The sequence below is a fragment of the Delphinus delphis genome, chromosome 1, assembly GCF_949987515.2.
Source record: "Delphinus delphis chromosome 1, mDelDel1.2, whole genome shotgun sequence".
Classification (NCBI taxonomy): domain Eukaryota; kingdom Metazoa; phylum Chordata; class Mammalia; order Artiodactyla; family Delphinidae; genus Delphinus; species Delphinus delphis.
In genome coordinates, this window is record NC_082683.1 from 63,936,826 (window position 1) to 63,961,244 (window position 24,419).

General features: G+C 35.1%; 1 protein-coding gene across 1 annotated transcript in view; it reads right to left on the reverse strand.

Annotated features, from left to right (window-relative positions):
* LRRIQ3 (leucine rich repeats and IQ motif containing 3) overlaps positions 1–24,419 on the reverse strand; it is a 234,601-nt gene that overhangs the window by 161,716 nt on the left and 48,466 nt on the right. The window contains exon 5 of the mRNA XM_060005966.1: positions 12,995–13,128. Within this exon, the coding sequence (XP_059861949.1) occupies positions 12,995–13,128 (134 nt within the window). The remainder of the gene's footprint in view (positions 1–12,994; positions 13,129–24,419) is intronic.

Sequence of the window (24,419 nt, forward strand, 5' to 3'; positions counted from 1 at the left end):
AAGGTTAAAAGAGAAAAGTAGTAAATTTATCTATATCCACAATAAAGAGTTAAGGGATACAGAAAACAAAAAAATATAAAATATGATGTAGAAAGAGGAAACCTTCAAGATGGTGGAAGAGTAAGACATGGAGATCACCTTTCTCCCCACAAATACATCAGAAATACATCTACATGTGGAACAACTCCTATAACACCTACTGAACACTGGCAGAAGAACTCAGACCTCTCAAAAGCCAAGAAACTCCCCCACGTATCTGGGTAGGGCAAAAGAAAAAAGGAAAAACAGAGACAAAAGAATAGGGATGGGATCTGCCCCTCTGGGAAGGAGGAAAAGCTTCCACACACTAGGAAGCCCCTTCACTGGCAGAGACAGTGGGTGGCAGGGGGGAAGCTTCGGAGCCACAGCAGAGAGCACTACAAGCCCTTTGCCTTGCAGAGGGCAAGGCAAAGAGATTCTCGCACAGAGGATCAGTGCCAATCAGCACTCACCAGCCTGAAAGGCTTTTCTGCTCACCCGCTGGGGCGGGTGGGGGCTGGGAGCTGAGGCTCCAGCTTTGGAGGTCGGATCCCAGGGAGAGGACTGGGGTTGCCTGTGAGAACACAGCCTGAAGGGGGCTAGTGCGCCACAGCTAGCCAGGAGGGAGTCCAGGAAAAAGTATGGAACTGTCGAAGAAGAAATAGACTTTTTCTTGCCTTTGTGTTTCGGGGTGCACGAGGGGAAGGGATACAGGGCACCGCTTAAACGAGCTCCAGAGACGGGCGTGAACCACGGCAATCAGCGCGGATCTCAGAGGTGAGCATGAGACGCCAAGGCTGCTGCTGCAGCCAATCAGAAGCCTGTGTGCAAGCACAGGTCACTATCAACATCTCCCCTCCCTGAAGTCTGTGCAGCCCGCCACTGCCAGGGTCCTGTGATCCAGGGACAATTTTCCCGGGAGAACACACGGAGCACCACAGGCTGTTGCAACGTCACGCTGGCCTCTCCTAACACAGGCTTGCCCCACATTCTGTACCCAACCCTCCCCCCTGCCTGAGTGAGCCAGAGCCCCATAATCAGCTGCTCCTTTAACCCCATCCTGTCTGAGCAGGAACAGATGCCCTCAGGTGACCTACAAACAGAGGTGGGGCCAAATCCAAAGCTGAGCCCCAGGAGATGTGTGAACAAAGAAGAGAAAGGGAAATTTCTCCCAGCAGCCTCAGGAGCAGCGGATTATATCTCCACAATCAACTTGATGTACCCCACATCTGTGGAACACCTGAATAGACAACGAATCATCCTAAATTGAGGCAGTGGACTTTGGGAGCAACAATATATATAAATATATATTTTTCCTTTTTCGCTTTTTCAATGTGGCTGACAGGGTCGTGGTGCTCTGTCCGGCTGTCAGGCCTGTGCCTCTGAGGTGGGAGAGCTGAGTTCAGGACACTGGTTCACTGGAAACTACCCAGCTCCACGTAATATCAAACAGCAAAAATATTCAAGAGATCTCCATCTCAACGCCAAGACCCAGCTCCACTAAATGACCAGCAAGCTACAGTGCTGAACACCTATGCCAAACAATTACAAGGATGGGAACACAACCCCACCCACTAGCAGAAAGTCTGCCTTAAAGCATAATAAGGTCACAGACACCCTAAAACACACCACCGGCCGTGGAACTGACCAAAAGAAAGACAAGATCCAGCCTCATCCACCAGAACACAGGCACTAGTGCCCTCCACCAGGAAGCCTAAACAACTCACTGAACCAACATTGCCCCTGGGGGAAGACACCAAAAACAACGGGAACTACGAACTTGCAGACTGCGAAAAGGAGACCCCAAACACATGAAGTTAAGCAAAATGAGAACACAGAGAAACACACAGCAGATGAAGGACCAAGGCAAAAACCCACCAGACAAAACAAATGAAGAGGAAATAGTCAGTCTACCTGAAGAAGAATTCAGAATAATGATAGTAAAGATGATACAAAATCTTGGAAACAGAATGAAGAAAATACAAAAACCATTTAACAAGGACCTAGAAGAACTAAAGAGCAAACAAATAATGATAAACAACACAATAAATGAAATTAAAAATTCTCTAGAATGAATCAATAGCAGAATAACTGAGGCAGAAGAATGGATAAGTGACCAGGAAGATAAAACAGTGGAAATAACTACCGCAGAGAGGAATAAAGAAAAAAGAATGAAAAGAATTGAGAACAGTCTCAGAGACCTCAAGGACAACATTAAACACATCAACATTCGAACTATAGGGGTCTCAGAAGAAAAAGAGAAAAAGAAAGGGACTGAGAAACTATCTGAAGAGATTATAGTTGAAAACTTCCTGAATATGGGAAAGGAAATAGTTAATCAAGTCCAGGAAGGGCAGAGAGTCCCATATAGGATAAATCCAAGAAGAAACACGCCATGACACCGATTAATCAAACTATCAAAAATTAAATACAAAGAAAAAATATGTAAAGTAGCAAGGGAAAAACAACAAATAACATACAAGGGAATCCCCATAAGGTTAACAGCTGATCTTTCAGCAGAAACTCTGCAAGACAGAAGGGACTGGCAGGACATATTTAAAGTGATGGAAGGGAAAAACCTACAACCAAGATTACTCTACCCAGCAGGGATCTCATTCAGATTCGACGAAGAAATCAAAACCTTTACAGACAAGCAAAATGTAAGAGAATTCAGCACCACTAAACCAGCTTTACAACAAATACTAAAGGAACTTCTGTAGGCAGGAAACACAAGAGAAAGAAAAGACCTTCAATAACAAACCCAAAACAATTAAGAAAATGGTAATAGGAACATACATATCAATAATTACTGTAAATGTAAATAGATTAAATGCTCAAACATAGACTGGCTGAATGGATACAAACACAAGACCCATATATATGCTGTCTACAAGAGACCCACTTCAGACCTAGGGACACAGACAGACTGAAAGTGAGGGAATGGAAAAAGATATTCCATGAAATGGAAATCAAAAGAAAGCTGGAGTAGCAATTCTCATATCACACAAAATACACATTATAAAAAGACTGTTACAAGAGACAAAGAATGACACTACAGAATGATCAAGGGGTCAATCCAAGAAAAAGTTATAACAATTGTAAATATTTATGCACCCAACATAAGAGCACCTCAATCCCTAAGGCAAATGCAAACAGCCATAAAAGGGAAAGCAACAGTAACACAATCATAGTAGGGGACTTTAACACCCCACTTTCACCAATGGACAGATCATCCAAAATGAAAATAAATAAGGAAACACAAGCTTTAAACAATACATTAAACAAGATGGACTTAATTGATATTAATAGGACATTCCATCCAAAAACAACAGAATACACTTTCTTCTCAAGTGCTCATGGAACATTCTCCAGGATACGTGATATCTTGCAACAAAAATCAAGCCTTGGTAAATTTAAGAAAATTGAAATCATATCAAGTATCTTTTCTGACCACAATGGTATGAGACTAGATATCAATTATTGGAAAAAAATCTGTAAAAAATATAAATACATGGAGGCTTAAAAATACACTACTTAATAACCAAGAGATCACTGAAGAAATCCAAGATGAAATCAAAAAATACTTAGAAACAAATGACATGACGACCCAAAACTTACGGGATGCAGCAAAAGCAGTTCTAAGAGTGAAGTGTATAGCAATACAATCCTACCTTAAGAAACAAGAAACCTCTCAAATAAACAACCTAAACTTACACCTAAAGCAATTAGAGAAGAAGAACAAAACAACCCCAAAGGTAGCAGAAGGAAAGAAATCATAAAGATCAGATCAGAAATAAATGAAAAAGAAATGAAGGAAATAACAGCAAAGATCAATAAAACTAAAAGCTGGTTCTTTGAGAAGATAAAAAAAATGGATAAACCATTAGCCAGACTCAACAAGAAAAAAAGGGAGAAGACTCAAATCAATAAAATTAGAAATGAAAAAGGAGAAGTAACAACTGACACTGCAGAAATACAAAGGATCATGAGAGATTACGACAAGCAACTGTATGCCAATAAAGTGGACAACCTGGAAGAAATGGACAAATTCTTAGAAATGCACAACCTTCTGAGACTGAACCAGGAAGAAATAGAAAATACAAACAGACCAATCAGAAGCACTGAAATTGAAACTGTGATTAAAAATCTTCCAACAAACAAAAGCCCAGGACCAGATGGCTTCACATGCAAATTCTATCAAATATTTAGAGAAGAGCTAATACCTATTGTTCTCAAACCCCTCTAAAAGACAGCAGAGGGAAGAACACTCCCAAACTCATTCTACGAGGCCACTATAACCCTGATACAAAAACCAGACAAAGATGTCAAAAAAGAAACCTACAGGCCAATATCACTGATGAACATGGATGCAAAAATCCTCAACAAAATACTAGGAAGCAGAATCCAACGGCACATTAAAAGGATCATAATCATGATACAGTGGGGTTTATCCCAGGAATGCAAGGATTCTTCAATATACATGAATCAGTCAATGTGGTACACCATATTAAGAAACTGAAGAATAAAAACCATATGATCATCTCAACAGATGCAGAAAAAGCTTTTGACAAAATTAAACACCAATTTATGATATGCCCTCCAGATATGCCCTCCAGAAAGTAGCCATAGAGGGAACTAATTTATGATATGCACTCCAGATATGCCCTCCAGAAAGTAGGCATAGAGGGAACTTACTTCAACATAATAAAGGCCGTATATGAGAAACCCACAGCCAACATCATCCTCAATGGTGAAAAACTGAAAGCATTTCCACTAAGATCAGGAACAAGACAAGGTTGCTCACTCTCATGACTATTATTTAACATAGTTTTGGAAGTTTTAGCCACAGCAATCAGAGAAGAAAAGGAAATAAAAGCAATTCAAATTGGAAAAGAAGAAGTAAAGCTGTCACTGGTTGCACATGACATGATACTCTACATAGAGAATCCTAAAGATGCTACCAGAAAACTACTAGAGCTAATCAATGAATTTGGTAAAGTAGCAGGACACAAAATTAATGCACATAAATCTTTTGCATTCCTATATACGAATGATGAAAAATCTGAAAGAGAAGTTAAGGAAACACTCCCATTTACCATGGCAACAAAGAGAATAAAATACCTAGGAATAAACCTATCTAAGGAGACAAAAGACCTGTATGCAGAAAATTATGACACTGATCAAAGAAATTAAAGATGATACAAATAGATGGAGAGATATACCATGTTCCTGGTTTGGAAGAATCAACATTGTGAAAATGACTATACTACCCAAAGCAATCTACAGATTCAATGCAATCCCTATCAAATTACCAATGGCATTTTTCACAGAACTAGAACAAAAATTTCACAATTTGTATGGAAACCCCAAAAACCTGAAATAGCCAAAGCAAACTTGAGAAAGAAAAATGGAGCTGGAGGAATCAGGCTCCCTGACTTCAGACTATACTACAAAGCTACAGTAATCAAGACAGTATGGTACTAGCACAAAAACAGAAATATAGATCAATGGAACAGGATAGAAAGTCCAGAGATAAACCCATACACATATGGTCACCTTATCTTTGATAAAGGAGGGAATAATATACAGTGGAGAAATGACAGCCTCTTCAATAAGTGGTGCTGGGAAAACTGGACAGCTACATGTGAAAGAATGAAATTAGAACACTCTCTAACACTGTACACAAAAGTAAACTCAAAATGGATTAAAGATCTAAATGTAAGGCCAGACACTATAAAACCCTTAAAGAAAATCATAGGAACACTCCATGACATAAATCACAGCAAGATCCTTTTTGACCCACCTCCTAGAGAAATGGAAATAGAAACAAAAACAAACAAAAGGGACCTAATGAAATTTAAAAGCTTTTGCACAGCAAAGGAAACAAAATGAAAAGACAACCCTCAGAGTGGGAGAAAATATTTGCAAATTAAGCAACTGACAAAGGATGAATCTCCAAAATTTACAAGCAGCTCATGCAGCTCAATATCATAAAAACAAACAACCCAATCCAAAAATGGGCAGAAGACCTAAATAGACATTTCTCCAAAGAAGATACACAGATCGCCAACAGACACATGAAAGAATGCTTAACATCATTAATCATTAGAGAAATGCAAATCAAAACTATAATGAGATATCATCTCACAGCAGTCAGAATGGTCATCATCAAAAAATCTACAAACAATAAATGCTGGAGAGGGTGTGGAGAAAAGGGAACCCTCTTGCACTGTTGGTGGGAATGTAGAGGGAATGATAGAGCCACTATAGAGAACATTATGGAGGTTCCTTAAAAAACTACAAATAGAACTACCATACGACCCAGCAATCCCACTACTGGGCATATACACTGAGAAAATCATAATTGAAAAAGAGTTATGTACCACAATGTTCATTGCAGCCCTATTTACAATAGCCAGGATGTGGAAGCAAACTAAATGTCCATCAACAGATGAAAGGATAAAGAAGATGTGGCACATATATACAATGGAATATTACTCAGCCATAAAAAGGAACGAAACTGAGTTATTTGTAGTGAGGTGGATGGACCTAAAGACTGTCATATAGAGTGCAGTAAGTCAGAAAGATAAAAGCAAATACCGTATGCTAACACATATATATGGAATCTAAAAAGAAAAAAAAAAAAAAGAAAATAGAAGAACCTAGGGGCAAGATGGGAATAAAGATGCAGACCTAGTAGAGAATGGACTTGAGGATATGGTGCGGGGAAAGATTAAGCTGGGACAAAGTGAGAGAGTGGCATGGACATATATACACTACCGAAACAGATAGCTAGTGGGAAGCAGCCGCATAGCACAGGGAGATCAGCTTGGTGCTTTGTGACCACCTAGAGGGGTGGGATAGGGAGGTTGGGAGGGAGACACAAGAGGGGGGAGATATGGGGACATATGTATATGTATAACTGATTCACTTTGTCATAAAGCAGAAACTGACACACCATTGTAAAGCAATTATACTCTAATAAAGATGTTAAAAAACGCAATTATACTACAGTAAAGATGTTAAAAAATAATTAAAAATGGGGGAAAAAAGTGGTTATCACTGCATGATAAGGTAAGGGAAATTTTAATCTAACTTTGTAGCTTTCTATATTTTTGTAACTATCCACAGTAAGGTATATTATTTTCTTAGGCACAAGGAGAATTTTTTTTTTTTTTTTTTTTGTGGTATGCGTGCCTCTCACTGTTGTGGCCTCTCCCGTTGCGGAGCACAGGCTCCGGACGTGCAGGCTCAGCAGTCATGGCTCACGGGCCCAGCCGCTCCGCGGCATGTTGGATCTTCCCGGACCGGGGCACAAACCCGTGTCCCCTGCATCGGCAGGCGGACTCTCAACCACTGCACCACCAGGGAAGCCCCAAGGAGAACTTTTTAAAAACTTTTCTATATGCGGATATATGTATATGTATAGCTGATTCACTTTGTTATAAAGCAGAAACTAACACACAACTGTAAAGCAATTATACTCCAATAAAGATGTTAAAAAAAATCTGAGGAACAAAAGCAAATAACTAAATAAATAGGAGATATTCCATGTTCATGGATAGGAAGATTTTATATAGACAAGATATCAGTTCTTCTCAACTTATCTATATATTCAGTGCAATACCAATCAGAATACCAGCATGTTATTGTGTAGGTATTGACAAACTGATTCTAAAGTTTCTATTGAGAGGTACAAAATCCAGAATAGCTGAGACAATTGAAGGAAAAGGACAAATTAGAGGACTGAGATACCACCCAACTTCGAGATTACTATAAAGCTACAGTAATCAAGACATTGTGGTACTGGCAAAAGAATATATCAATGGAACAGAACAGAGAACTCAGAAATAGACAGAAATATAGTCAACTGATCTTTGATGAAGGAACAAAGGCCATACAATGGAGCAAAGATAGTCTTTTCAACCAATGATGTTAAAATAGTCATGTGCAGAAAATGAATACACAAAAAAACTAGACACAGAAATTACTCCTTTCATGAAAATTAACTCGAAAATGGATCTATTACATAAATGTAAAGTGCAAAATTATAAAACTCCTAGAAGATAACATAGGAGAAAACCTAGATGACCTTGGGTATGGCAATGACTTTTTAGATGTAACACCAAAGACATAATCCATGAAAGAAAGAATTGACAAGCTCGGCTTCATTAAAATTAAAAACCTTCTGCTCCACAAAAGACAAAGTTACAAGAATGAGAATATGAGCTATAGACTAGGAGCAAATTTTTGAAAAAGGCATCTATAAAAGAACTGTTATTCAAAATATACAAAGAACTCTTAAAACTCAACAAGAAAAAAAAAAAAAACTCAACAAGAAGTAAACAAAGAACTCATTTTTTTAAAAAAGCCAATACCTTAACAGACATCTCACCAAAAAGATATATAGATGACAAATAAGCATATGCAAAGATGCTCCACATTATATATCACCAGTGAAATACAAATTAAAACAACAATAAGATACCACCACACATGCCAAAATCCAGAACAATAACACCAAATGCTGGTGAAGATGTGGAGCAATAGGAACTCCCATTCATTGCTGGTGGGCATGCAAATAGTATAGCCACTGGAAAAGAGTTTGGCAATTTCTTATAAAACTAAACAAAATCTTACCATACAATCCAGCAATTGTGCTCCTTGGTATTTATCCAAAGATGCAGAAAACTGTTCACAAAAAAACCTGCACATCGATGTTTATAGCAGGTTTATTAATAAATGCTAAAATATGGAAGTAATCAACACATCTTTCAGTAGGTATATGAATAAAGAAACTGGTACATCCAGACAATGTAGTATTATTCAGCTCTAAAATGAAATTATCTTATCAAGCTATGAAAATACACAGAGGAATCTTAAATTCATGTTACTAAATGAAAGAAGCCAATCTGAAAAGGGTATATACTATATGATTCTAACTATATGACATTCTGGAATAGGCAAAACTATGGAGACAATAAAAAGATGAGTGGTTGACAGAGTTAGAGAGGGGGATAGGGGTGACTAGGCAGAGGACTGAGGATTTTAGGGGGCAGTAAAAGTAAACAATGTGATTCCATAATGATGGATATATGTCATTGTACATTTGTCCAAGCTCACAGAATGTTCAATACAAAGAGTTTACTGTAAACTATAGATTTTGGGTGATTATGGTATGTCAGTGTAAGTTCATCAATTAAAAAAAAAATGTACCACTCTGATAGGGAATGTTTATAATGGGGGAGGCTATGCATGGGCAGGGGCTGGGAGTATAATGGAAATCTCTGTACCTCCTGCTTAATTTTTCTGTGTAACTGAAACTACTCTAAAATAAAATAGTCTTATTTTAAAAAGTAAACTAAAAGGTATCAAGAAAATTATAAAAGACATACAAGACCACATAAACTAGAATTAGACTAATTTAGAAATGCAATGATAGGGCTCAGAATAAGACATTTAAAACTCATTTTATAAATAAATACTAACCTAGGAGAAGGATAATTATAATGAACATAACAGAAAATACCCTAAGAGAAATGGAAGATGAAAATAAGAAAGATTTTAAAAATTAAAAAGAAATAAAATCATTAGATAAGGAACTAATATACTATGATTATACTAAGTACCCATTCAACAATTATTTTTTAAAAAACAATTATTTTAACTATATATCTCCAATCTAAAGACAAAAAAATCCTTTAACACGTTTTAACTTTATTAAATGTTTCTTGTTGATAGTAGTTTATGTATAGTAATCCTGAAACTATTTTGTGTTTATTAGCATTCAGCTAATGAGTAACATTACTGATAATGTTAGCAACCAGAATTCACATGGTGGAAGAAGGGAAGTGTAATATGGAAAGAAGAAGGCAGTGAAGAACCTTCTGTGTTGGATTAGCATTAGAAATTTGAATTTATGATTTAAAAAATCCATTTTCTATTCTGTCTGCTGAAACAGCCTAAGAACCAAGACACTCCAGTAGCAATGAACACATTTAGTGCCCAGACCTTGGTTCCTAAATACCATTCCCTACTAAAAATACTAGGGCTCTTTGGAAAATAGCTGTTTCCAGGTCTTCAGAAATAGAAGTAAAAAGAGCACAGAGTTTGGGCTATGTTAAACAAAAGAACGTAACACTTGTAGATTTAACATACGCCGTTTCATCTCTTTATAACTGACCACAAATATCCAATACACCATAGCTGTCTGCCACTGGATACATATCCCAACCTCTCAACCAAGTTTAAATTCTTAATTCTTCATCCATAAGATAGAAAATGCAGGACAAACTCAAAAGCTCTGCTGTACTAAATGATATAAAGTGGATTAAAATACCTAACATGGTATTTGCATACCAATTTGCATACACCACACATTCAATAAATGTTTGTTTCCATTCTTTTACCTTTTTTTACATCCCATTGACCCAACTAATAATCCTCCTTGTGACCTCAGTGTAGTTACCCTTACTTAGGTTTAGGAGGCTGCCAATCTGATCCTAATATTTCATTCTAAGAATAAAAGTATGCCTCCCTTGTACCATATCATTTATATTAGAATAATACCACTTCAAAAGATACAGCATCATGTATACATATATCCCCATATACATATAACTGATTCATTTTGTTATATAGCAGAAGCTAACACAACATTTTAAAGCAATAAAGATGTTAAAAAAAGATAACAGCATTAATCATAATAATTTTCTAAATTTAGACAGTACTTCAAGGCTGTATATAAAATTACAACCAGTTTAAGTGAACAAATTTCCAGCAGAGTACAAAATATTTGCACCTAGGGAGACATTTCTTATTGCTAGAAATAGACATATGAGAGGACTACTAACTTGGAGCTTTAGGTTGGAGGAATCCACAGGCACCTCTCAGGGCAGTTTTGCATGTTTCTTAGATGTTCCTGTTTTTGCTTTTCCACAAATGAATCCAGAAATACTTTTCTTATTCTACCTTGCATAGTCTCTCTATTTATTAATATATTCATCAATTCAGCAAATATTTTTTGAGCATTTAACATGTGTCAAGCACTCTGTTATATACTATAGATACAGAGTATGTAGTACATTTGGAGATACAGATAATTATGCAGACAACTTCAATTCAGTATTGTAAGTGTTGATAATGAAAGTATGTGATAAACATTGCAGGGGCAAATATCACAATAGTTTTCCCTAAACAAATTGAGAGCAACTTGAGGATTTTTAGGTTGGTGAATAAGATTAGGTTTATAATTTTGAAAGATTGCTCTGCGCATGCTGTGGTAAATGTAATTGGAAAGGAGCAAGAAATCCAAGGAAAGAGTAAGTTTCCCATAAAATCATATAATGCAGAGAGCATAAGGTAGAAGAACAGCAATAATAATATTTTTTAAATAGCAGCTAATAAGAATGTAATATCCACATTTGCCAGATGCTATGTGCTTTATATTCATGATCTCAATTCTCATAAGCAAGCAGCGAACTAAGTACTGCTATTAGTCCCTGCTCTCTACCATGTAACATATGAGGAAATTCAGGCCCAGAGTAGTCAAGTAATGTGCCTAATGGAACAGCATTTTAAAGAGAAAAAGAATTCAAGTCAGTCTGTATTGAACCACTGTGACATATTATTACTACTGACATTTCTCTCCACAAAGCTCATTCAAATTCTTTTCATGCATGCTGAATTTTCAGATATTGTTTCCATGTACAAAGTTTTTATCTCATGTTACAGGAATATCAAAGGAAATTTGATTCTAAGAGAGAAAAACTCAGTCCCAGGGGCATAAACTAAAGACAAATCCCTTTAATTAGATGTTTATTTCACAGAAAATGCATACTTAATTTAAATGGAACATATGAGATAGAAATAATATTTTAAATAAATACGTACCTGTTAGCAATTGCCTGATTCTTTTCACATCTTTTATTCCAAATCACTTTACTTTTCCCCCACTGATGAACCCACTCTCTCTCACACTTTGACCTTGGTTTGAAAAGTATATGGAACCTCATCCTCAGAAGTTGCAGGCACTATATTATGTTCAGTTTTTTCTCTCATACTATCTCTCTTAGTCAGGGCTATTGCCATCTATGATTTAGCACATGCAGGCTAACACATAAGAACATACCCTCTGTCTTACCACAGAATGTTGAATATCATTTCAGTGAAATGTCCTAATCTTTCTTTCTCAGGGAATGTCTATTTGCCAGCTCCAGATCTATTTAATCCTACCTATATTTCAGGGCCATGTTCTATTTCTATCTTATGAATTCTCCCATTTAGTATCTGAGAATAAACTATAAGAGAATGTTCATTTCTTTTTTCATATGTTTGATGTTTGTCATGACTAAAATAAATTGATGACAGAGTATCCTATCTTATCTCCCCAAGTACCATGTTAAGAGATTCTTATAGGAAAAGTTTTCCTCTGTTTGTAAAATGTCAGCTACCCGAAAGGGATGTAAGGAACAAAGAGAGAGGAAAAAGCATTAATCAAAGGGTAATGTAGACTGATGTGGTACCAGATGTTTTGGCAAAACTATCTTCATATTCAAACAAAATGCAAAATCCTCATATATATATATACATACATATATATATATGGTTTATATTTCTCTCATGTTGTACATGGCTTATATTTCTATTATATCCCATTACATGAGAGAAATGTAATATATATTTTTGACTACTCTTTAAGTTTAATTTAAAATAACTATCAGAATTACTCAGACAATGATTAATAAAAACTTTAATGATTAGTTATTTATATGGTCAATTTAAAAGAAAAAATAAGAGAATCAAATTTTGATTATGCTGAATATTATATTACTATAGAATCTGTGGTGTGTTCCTAAAAATTAGTTTAAATAGTCTATAAAGTACCATTTTGACAGGGAATACAAAAAAGCATATATTAGAGAAATGTCTTTTTATCATCTTTTAATATTCAAATAGTGAAGAAAATAAAACATACCTCACTTTTTTCCTAACTAAGAAACCACGTATCCATCTTTGAACAATCAAAACTGGCGAGTTATGAGCCAGAATTTCATTAATTTTTGAAATAATAACTTTGATATTATCAATTTCATTCTCATAGGTTGATCCCTGTATAAAGAAAATATATTTAATATTTATAGCTCATGAAAGTATTTCCAAAAGATAGTTTAACTTGGTAGTCTGATGGTATAAACTATTAAAACATTCACGGGTATCTTATTATACACATAACAGTTAAATAATAAATCTATTTTCATATCTATTTTTATTAGATCAGAAGACCAAGAATTAGTAGCACCAAATAATTTTAATTCTCTACAAAAAAAATGCAAGATCAATGAGGATAACTTTCTCCATTCTAGATTCTTCTCACAATCTGCTATCATAGTTATAAAATTTTGCCCATAATCACGTTGATCTCTGAAAGATAATGGCATGAATAGATATCCAATGAAACTCTAAAAGTATTCTGTGGATCATCACAGAGGAAACTGATACATAATGGATTTATAAAACAACTTACAGTAGTTCAAAACTTTGTGGCATCTTAACTAGAATGTTGCACACTTTTACTGGAAGACAGCACACTCCCCTGGCGAAAGATATTCTATATTGCCTTTAAAGAAATTATCTCTAAGATTATTGTTCCTGCAAATTTTTTATTTGGGATCATAGACTCCTTATATCCTACTGATCATTTGACTGGCTAGAAAAAGCCACTCTAGTTATGTCTTGAATGTAAAAATTATGCATTAAAAACCTAACACATTTCTTTGTAAGGTACCTACTCTGAAAATTATCAACCCCATCATGTTTAAAAAAAAATACCTTTACTACATATACACTTAATCAGCTCCAAAAAAAAAATCACAAAGCCTTGTAGATTAATACTACTTCAGATTTATACTTACAAACATTCATTGCTAATTAGCAAATCCTTTACTTTTGGCCCTGGCTTGCTTCTGTTTCCAACAGGAGCTACTGTAAACCTTCAGTACTATTCTCTATAAAGCCTTTTCCCTAGCACTAACTAAACATCTTGCTTCCTTCTCACAGAGAATATAGGACTATCAAGTCTGAACTTTATCAACTAACACTCCTCCCTTCCCTACAAATTTAACTATATTCCCACTTAACTCTTATATATCTAAACTGAATAGAAGCAACTTCTACTTAATCTTAAATCAAGAAGTATCTCACTTCCTGTCCAAGATTGGCTCTCCATCATGGTTAAGTTTAATCTCCCTGTTTTCAATTACTTCCCTGCTACTGTCCCTATGTCTCACCTATAAATATGATGTAGTCTCACCCATCTGTAAAATGCACACACACAAATAATCATACACATCCCAACCCTCCATCCTTTGTATCTAACTTTTATTAAGAGTCCTTGAAACAGAATTCCATATTTGCTGTCCCACCTTCTCTCTTCCTGTATCTCAATCCACTGACTTCTATCCCTATCATCCTATCTAATACTTTTACAAAATTATCATTGGACATTTCTCATTGAAGCACTTCCCTTGGCTTCTATACACCACACTCTTGGGTTTTCCTATAACTAATGTTTACTTCTGGACTTTTTAAAGACCTATCCATACCCTACTTAATGTCACACTGAAAGGATTTTCTCCATTTTGTCTTTTTTCAATCTGAACACACTGTACAGATGACTGCAACCAAATCCACAGCTCCAACACTCACCTATGTCCTGATGTCTCTCAGATTTCTCACTTTAAGCAGGAACTCTCTCTGGAGCTACAGAACAATATGGTCATACTGATTATCCAATTACAGGCTTACCTTGGAGATACTGCAGATTGAGTTCCAGACCACCACAAAAAAGGGAATATTGAAATACAGCAACTCACATGAATATTTTGGTTTCCCAGTACATATAAAAATTATGTTTACACTATAATGTAGTCTATTAAGTGTGCAATAGCATTGTCTAAAAAAGCAATGTACATGCCTTAATTTAAAAAATATTTTATTGCTAATAAAGCTAACCATCATCAGGGCCTTCAGCAAGTTGTAATCTTTCTACGGTAGAAACATCAAAAATCACTAATCATAGATCCTCATAACAAATATAATAATAATGAAAACATTTGAAATATTGTGAGAATTACCAAAATGTAACACAGAGACATGAAGTGAGTAAATGCTGTCAAAAAAAATGGCACTTATAAACTTGCTCCATGCAGGGTTGCCACAAACCTTCAATTTGTGATAAATGCATTATGTGTGAAGTACAGTAAAGTGAAGTGCAATAAAACAAGATATTCCTGTAAACTCAACTTGCCCAAACATGAATCTTCTTCCCTAACCTGCTTTCTCACATGCTCTTAGTGGATGGTGCTATTGCCCATATGAACCTAACCCAGAAACCCTAGAACCATCCCAGGCTATCTTTCTCTTTCACTTCTTCATATCCAAATATTGCTAGATCCAATATATTCAACATCCTAAGCATCTGATCTCTACATTTTCTTCTGTTCTCTACCATTGCTTTATTGCATGTCTTTATCACTTCTCTAACTTACTAAAAATGTCCTGATATCTGAAATAATCCCTACTCCCTACTCCCTTCAAATCATAATATGCACTATTGCTAGAATGAACTTTTCAAACTGCAATGATATGATATGATGATATGGCATTTTTGCTGGTATATGATTGAAAGATTAATTACAAATTTCTTGACTTGGCACACAAAATCCTTGATCTAGTCCCTTCTTACCTTCTCAATCTCATCTTCCTTCACCCTATATATAATACCTTCCATTCTGGCAATATTCAACCACTTGCATTCCTGAAAACTACCTGATAATCAAACCTCAATGCTTTTTGCATGCCATTCCAGTTTCTTGACTGCCCTTCTCAATTACTTATCTTACTATCTTAGTCTTTTGGAGACTTAGTTCCTTCCTCCAAGAAGCCTTTCTTGACATTGATCTGAGTTTAATATCCTTCTACAATATTATCCTGTGTTAATAACTTATTTGTCACACTTGGCAATGGTGAATTTTATCTGAGCCCTGTGATCCTGGAAAACACTGAAGGTTAAGAAATCTCCTTAACCCTTTATTTCAGGAAATGGTTTTATACAAAGAAGAACGCTTCCACCATATTACTTAGATTGTACCCATGAACGTCCCTCTTGTTCGTCTTTGACAAGGCCCTGACACAGACTTTCTAAATTCACATTCTTTGCCTGTTAATGATTAGTTTAACTGCTTTGTCTATACTGAGCAGTCGGAATAAAACGCTTGTTAACCAAACTTTGGTTAAGATTCTCTCTCCTTCCCCTAGTCCCCTGGACTTTGCCCCACCCTCAGCCTGTTACCCTAAACAAAAACATACACACACACACAAACACACACATGCACACACACACACCATGAGACCAAATGTGATGAAAAAAAAAAAACCCATAAAATTACAGGAAATCACAACTATACCAGAAACCAGTAAAGGATAACATTTAAACAAAAGATTATATCATAGGGGCTTCCCTGGTGGTGCAGTGGTTGAGAGTCCACCTGCTGATGCAGGGGACACGGGTTCGTGCCCCAGTCCGGGACGATCCCACATGCCACGGAGCGGCTGGGCCCATGAGCCATGGCCGCTGAGCCTGCATGTCTGGAGCCTGTGCTCCGCAGTGGGAGAGGCCACAACAGTGAGAGGCCCACGTACCAAAAAAAAATAATAATAATTTACTTGCTCATAAGAGGCCTACACCCTCCCTCCCTTTCCTTATTTAGATGGTATATAAGCATGAATTCTCACCTCAGGGAGTTACTCATTTTTCCCTGGGTATCTTCTCAGTATACATGAGGTATAAATGTTAGTAAACTTCTGTTTGTTTTTCTCTTGTAATCTGTCTTATATTACAGGGGTCTCAGCCAAGAACTCAGAAGAGTAGAGAGAAAATTATTTTTGCTCCCCTATAGTAGTTTGGGAGCAGGGAGGTTGATTGCATAAGTAAGAAGGGAGGGAGAAGAATACAGGAGGGAATTTAGATGACTAGGTTTAAGTGGTCCTGGTCAGATGCTGCAGTTCTCACCAGCAGAGAACCATTAAGCTCACACTGCAGTTTACAGCAGAGTCCTGCTTCCCACCAATGTGTGAATAACTCATCTCTTTAAAGAGATAAACGAATAATCATCAGCTGTGGGTGGAGTTAGTGTCCCTGCCAGAAAACAAGTAACCTCAAGACAATACTCAAGTTTTATGATGTCCTAGAACAATTACCCAGTAAAATGCCAATAAAGATATCACTGCAAACTTGAAAAAATGGCATAACCATTTGATATCTGAGGACAAATGGATGTATCTACTTTCTAAGGGAAAGTAATGCATTTCCTCCACTATGTGAGTGATGACTCTGGAGAAAAACTGCCTGGGTTTAAATTCCAGTTCTACCACTTGCTAGCTATGTGATCTAGGGTAAGTAACCCATCTGTCCCCTATTCATCATCTGTAAAACAGAGATAACCTCACTGGGTTTTGTGAGAAAATATTTGTAAAGCACTTAGAACAGTGCTAAAACATTCCAAGCATCCAAACAATGTTATCTGTCAACAGTTTAAGGACTTCTGTATACCTTATTTGATACTTAAAAAATTAGTAGAGGAATATACTAAGCAATTTATCCAAACTAACATAATGTAAAATTTAAAAATTAATAAATTAACTATAAAAGATGATTAGTACTAATATTTTCAATCCAATGAATGGAATTAAAGAATTGTAGTAAAAGCTTAACGAAGGACAACGCATGCTTAGGCAAAATACTATCAAGAATCAACAAAACAGATGATAGAATAATGAAATATCTATACTCTACCACTTGCTATTGTAACCCTGGGATGAAAATAGGGCTACTGTTAACCCTGGTATAAAGCATAATGGGGCATTTCAAAAGAAAAGTAAAGACTTTTGTAAAAATGACTCAGATGGAAGAGAGTATTTTGTGTTCCAACAGGAAGAGTACTTTAAAAAAAAATCTAAAACTACGTTCCATTCAGACTGCATGTAATTACATAAAGAGATTTCCAATTAATCTGATATTCTCAGTACATTTGTACGTATTTAATTTTTTCTTTACTTTTTCCATGTTTTTATTTCTTATATATGTATCTAGTCCCTAAAGTCTACCTTTTTCTATTCCATTTGTTTTTTTTTTGTATCAGAATTTCCTAATTTGACACAGATTTTCTCAGCATAATTGAAAAATGTAAATCATACTAATCCCACAAGTATTTATTTAAAATAGAATTAACACATGCAGTTTTCACTTCTTTATTCCATCTGTAATATATTCACTTTAACAGTCACATGAAATGGTGAGTACCTGTGTGAAACTCCCCACAAAAGCTAGGAAGATTTTTTATTATTTTATAACTATTTCTAAGGATCACTGGTAAACACTTTGGGAACACACTATAGTCAATTCACAAAAAAAAAAAAAAAAAAAAAAATTCACCTGAATCAAGCAACATTAGATAACAAAATAAAATTTAGAACCATAATAATAAAACACAATAAATTTTTTAGAAAAGAAGAAAAGCATAGACAAGAACAAAAACTTTACACAAATTTCCACCACTTGAAGTACCTATTATCACTTAAAAAATGTTCACTTCCAAATACTTTTCCCAACTCTGAGCTTATCTTTTCATTCACTTAACAGGGTCTTTTACAGAGCACATATATATATTTTTTTAATTTGATGAAGTACACTTTACCATTTTTTCTTTTTAAACACTGTGCTTTTAGCATCACGTCTAAGTCTTTGCCTCGTCCTAGATCTCAAAGGTTTCTTTCAGTTTTATTTTCCTAAAAGTTTTTCAGTTTTAAGTTTTACATTTAACTCCAAGATCTATTTTGAGTTAATTTTTGTATGAGCTGTGAAACTTACATTGAGGCTCATTTGTGTGTGTATGTGTGTGTGTGTGTGCACGCGCGCGCGCGCAATTGTTCCAAGTAACATTTATTGAAAAGGCTATATTTTATCCATCAAGTTCTGTTCATATTTTGTTAGATTTACACCTAAGTATTTCACTTTTGAGTGACTATAAATGACATTATATATTTAATTTTGGTGACCAGGTATTCATTTTTAGTACATAGAAATATGATTGATTTTTGTTTGTTTACCTGGAACCCTGCAGCCTTGCTAAGCTCACTTTTTAGTTCTAAGAGATTTTTTTGGTAGATTCTGTGGTATTTTCCACATACGTGATCATTTCATCTGCAAATAGTTTTATTTCTTCTTTTCTCATCTGTATGTTTTTTATTTCCTTTTCTTACTTTATTGCACTAGCTAGACTTTCCAGCAGCATGTTGACAAGAGAAATGAGAACAGGTATCTTTGCTTTGTTCCCAGTATTGGGGAGAAAACATTCAGTCTTTTACCATTAAGCATAATGTTGGTTGTAGGTTTTATCTTGATGTTCTTTATAAAGAAGAGAAGATCCCTCTCTACCTATTTTTCTGAGTTTTTTAACGATGAATGGATGTTGAATTTTGTCAAATGTTTTTTTTCCATGAATTGATATGATATTTTATATATATATATATATATTTAGTCTTTTGATATGGTGAATTATATTGATTTTTCAAATATTGAACCAGCCTTGCATACCTGGAATAAGTCCCACTTGCTCACGGTATATACTTATTTTTACATATTGCTGTATTGTATGTACTAATATTTTGTTATAGATTTTTATGCTTACATTTGTTAGGGATATTTTTATCCCAGGGATAAATCCCACTTCATCATGGTGTATATCATTTTAATGTATTGGTGAAGTTGGTTTGCTAATATTTTGTTGAGGGTTTTTGCATCCATGTTCATCAGGGATATTGGTCTGTAATTTTCTTTTCTTGTAGTGTCCTCAACTGGTTTTGGTTTCAGAGTAATGTTGACCTTGTAAAATGAGTTTGGAAGTGTCTGCTTAGCTTCTATTCTTTTGAAAGTGTGAGAAAAATTGGTATTAATTCTTGTTTAAATGTTTGGTAGAATTCACCAGTAAAGCCATCTGGTTCTAAACTTTTCTTTGTTGGGAGGTTTTTGATTACTGACTCAATCTCCCTACTAGTAATCAGTCTGTTAAAATTTTCTATTTCTTAATGATCCAGTCTTAGTAGGTTGTATGTTTCTAGGAATGTATCCATTTCTTCTAAGTTGTCCAATTTGTTAACATATAATTGTTCATAGCAGTCTCTTATAATCCTCTGTATTTGTGTGGTATCAATTTTGATGTCTCCTTTTTCATTTCTAATTTTACTCACTTAGGTCCTCTCTCTTTTCTTAAGTCTAACAAAGGGTTGGTCTATTTTGTTTATCTTTTCAAAAAAAAAAAAACCTCTTAGTTTCACTTATTTTTCTGTTGTCTTTTTAGTCTCTGTTCTGTTTATTTCCACCTGATCTTTCTTTATTTCCTTCCTTCTACTAACTTTGGTTTAATTTGTTCTTCTTATTTCTAGCTCCCTGAGGTGTAAAGTTAGGTTGTTCATTTGAGTTCTTTTTTTTTTTCTTAACATAGGCATCTATCACTATAAACTTCCCTCAAAACAACTTTTGCTGTATCCCATAAGTTATGCTGTCATTCCATTTTCATTTGTTTCAAGATATATATTTTTTATTTCTTCTTCGATCCATTGGCTGTTGTATGTTGTTTAATTTCCACATAATTGTGAATTTTCCAGTTTTCTTCTTGTAATTGATTTCTAGTTACATACTATCATGGTCAGAAAAAATACCTAATATGATTTCCATCTTCTTAAATTTGTTAAGGCTTATTTTGTGGCCTAGCATATGATCTATCCTGGGGAATGTTCTATGTTTGCTTGAGGAGAATGTGTATTCTGCTGCTCTTGGATAGAATTCCTATGTCTGTTAAGTCCATCTGCTCTAACAATTAAGTCCAATTTTTCTTTTTGATTTTCTGTCTGTATGATCTATCCATTGTTGAAAGTGAGATATTGAAGTCCCTTACTATTATTATATTGTGGTCTATTTCTCCCTTCAAGTTTCTTAATATTTAAGTGTTCCTATTTTGGGTATGTAAATATTTACAAATGTTATACCTCTTATTGTACTGACCTTTTTATCATTATATAATGAACTTCTTTGTCTCTTATTACAGTCTTCAGCTTACAGTCTATTTTGTCTGCTATAACTACACTTGCTTTCTTTCAGTTTCCATTTGCATGGAATATGTTTCCATTTGCATGGAATATATTTCCATTTGCGTGGAATATCTGTTCTTTTTTATTTTTCAGTCTTTTTTCTCTCTGTTATTCATATTGGGTAATTTCTATCTTTCCTTTCCTTCATTATGTCATCTTTCCCCTCCACTCTGCTGTTTAGTTCATTTACTGTGCTTTTTATTTTGGTTACTGTATTTTTGAGTTCTCAAATTACCATTTGTTTCTTTACCGCTACTGTTACTCTGCTGAGGCCTCCTATATGTACATGTTTCAAGCATGTTTATAATTGCTCATTGACGTATTTTTATCATGGCTACTTAAAATTTATCGGATAATTTTAACAATTCTATCTTCTCAGTGCTGGCATCTATTGATTGTCTCTTTTCACACAGTTTAAGATCTTTCTAGTTCTTTGTATGTTGAGTGACTTTTGCCTGAAACCTAGATATTTCTGTATTATAATACTTTCATTGTTATTTAAAATTTCTGTTTTAGCTGGCTTTGTCTGACACTGTTCCAGCAGGGGAAATGTGAGTCATTATCATGTTACTTCAAGCGGGAGGTAGAAGTCCAAGTTCCTCACCACTCAAGCCCCTACTAACCCCCAGCTGGGCAGGAGAGCTCATTGTTACTTCTGTGTGTAGGTGGGAGTTTCAACTTCTATGTGCTCTTCATTGACACTGCTATGGGTGTAGTCTTGTTATAGCTGAGCAACTGTGAAAGTCGATCTCCATTAGGACTCCTCTGACAACACCCAATAGGTGTTGGGTTGCCTCATTAGAGCCTCACAAGGATGGAAGTCCAGGGTCTCCATTCAGGCTTTACTGGGATGGGTGCAGGAAGGACCAGTTTTCTCTCTGTGGTTATTGACTAAAAGTTATCTGTTTTACTAGACTGAATGTTTCTTGGTTGTTTGGATAGAAAGGATACTTCTATTTGTATTTCTGGTATTTTGTTTTTTTGTTTGCACCCTTTGGCCGTTCTGGATTACTGCCTTCTTCAGCTAAAATTTAGGATATATAAAGGAAAAAAAAAAAAAAAACAGCAAACTCACTCCATCATTTTCATTCCTCAGGTTCATTTGTTTAATGAACAAGTTTCTGCTCTTCATTACTCATAGTCTTTTTATGTTTGTTCTGTATATAATGTCCAAGGAATTTCTATAATATATAACATTATATAATACCTTATATAATAAATAGTAATTATATAATGTATATAATGTCCAGGGAATTGAGCAGTATTTTACAAGAGAAACATCTACTCTGTCTTCCCAGACGTGAAATCCTGTACCCTTATTTTTTTCCTCCAGTTTTATTGAGATATAATTGACATATAGCACTGCATAAGTTTAACGTGTACAGCACAATTATTTGACTTATGTACATCATAAAATGACTACCAAAATTAGGTTTGTGAACATTCATCATTTCATATAGATTCAAAATAAAAGAAAAAGAAAAAAATATTTTCCCTTGTGATGAGAATTCTTAGGATTTACTCTCAACTTTTAAAACATGTATAACATAAAGCAGTGTTAATTATATTAATCATGTTGTACGTTACATTCCTAGTACTTATTTATCTTATAAATGGAAGTTTGTACACTGTGACCACCTTCATCCAATTCCCTCTCCCCCAAGCCCCCTGCCTCTGGTAACCACAAATCTATCTCTTTTTCTATGAGTTTGTTTGTTTTCTGAAGTATAACTGACCTACAACACTATATTAATTCCTGGTACACATGTAGTGATTCAATATTTCTATACATTACAAAATGATCATAACAATTAGTCAAGTTATCATCTGTCACTACACAAAGATATTATTATTGACTATATTTCCCATGCTGTACATTTCATCCCCATGACAGTATGATTATCTTTTTTTTTTTTTTTTTTTTTTGCGTTACACGGGCCTCTCACTGTTGTGGCCTCTTCCATCGCGGAGCACAGGCTCCAGACGCGCAGGCTCAGCGGCCATGGCTCACGGGCCCAGTCGCTCCGCGGCATGTGGGATCTTCCCGGACCAGGGCACGAACCCATATCTCCTGCATCGGCAGGCAGACTCTCAACCCCTGCGCCACCAGGGAAGCCCAGTATGATTATCTTTGAATACGATAATTTATTAAGATAAATATGTTACGTTGGCCCTATACTATTTTTTATCTATCTAGTCTTACATTTCCAAAAATATTTCTGTTATATATTTTGTATAATACAATTTTGTACATTAATGCCCAAACAAAAATAACTTTATTGTAGCTCTTATTTTTTATATCAACTGAAACAGTTCCTATTTATTCCACTTAACGTTTTGTGTACTGAATCCTACATTAAGATTAATGTTAAGTCTTTTGCTTTATTCCAATTAATATATATTTGCTTAGCATTTTACTTTTACTGCATTACTTTGGTTTTGGACATGATATTGCTAATAAACATCTTGATTTTGGTTTTTACATTTATTTATAATAAAATTATAATTGATGTACATTTACTTATATGTATATCACATTCATAAATGTAAATATATAGTTTTTACACCTATAGTATTACTTTTGATATGTTGTCTTACAATGTTTTTGTATTTCATATTGACTGTATTTTCTCTTTTATCTTTTTTTTTGGAAAGCAAAACCATTTTAGATATTTACAAATATTATGTAATCTATATTACTCTATTAAGTCAAGCATGAATTCATTTAAAAATATTAATTTGTTAATTATATATACTATATGTCTATATATGCAGTTTTAGTTTTCTTTTGAAATTTACATTGGAATTAAGAATAAAGAGACGTTAAGTGTTTGAGCTAAATATCTCTACCTTGGAATATCAATCCTGTACCGCGTTTTCAATTTTTTCACCACGTGACAGAAAGTATTAACTGCCTTCTAAGAATCTATATTCCTTTCCTCCTTATTAATAGAATATTGATGGTCCTGGGACAAGATGGTGGAGTAAAAGGACACTGAGCTCACCTCCACTCATAAGCACACCAAAATTACAACTAACTGCTGGACAACTATCAATAAAAAAGTCTGGAACCTACCAAAAAAAGATATTCTACATCCAATGATATAAAGGAGAAACCAAAAAGAGATGGTAGGAGGGGTGCACTTGTGATATAATCACATCTCATACCACCTGGGTGGCACCTACAAACTGGA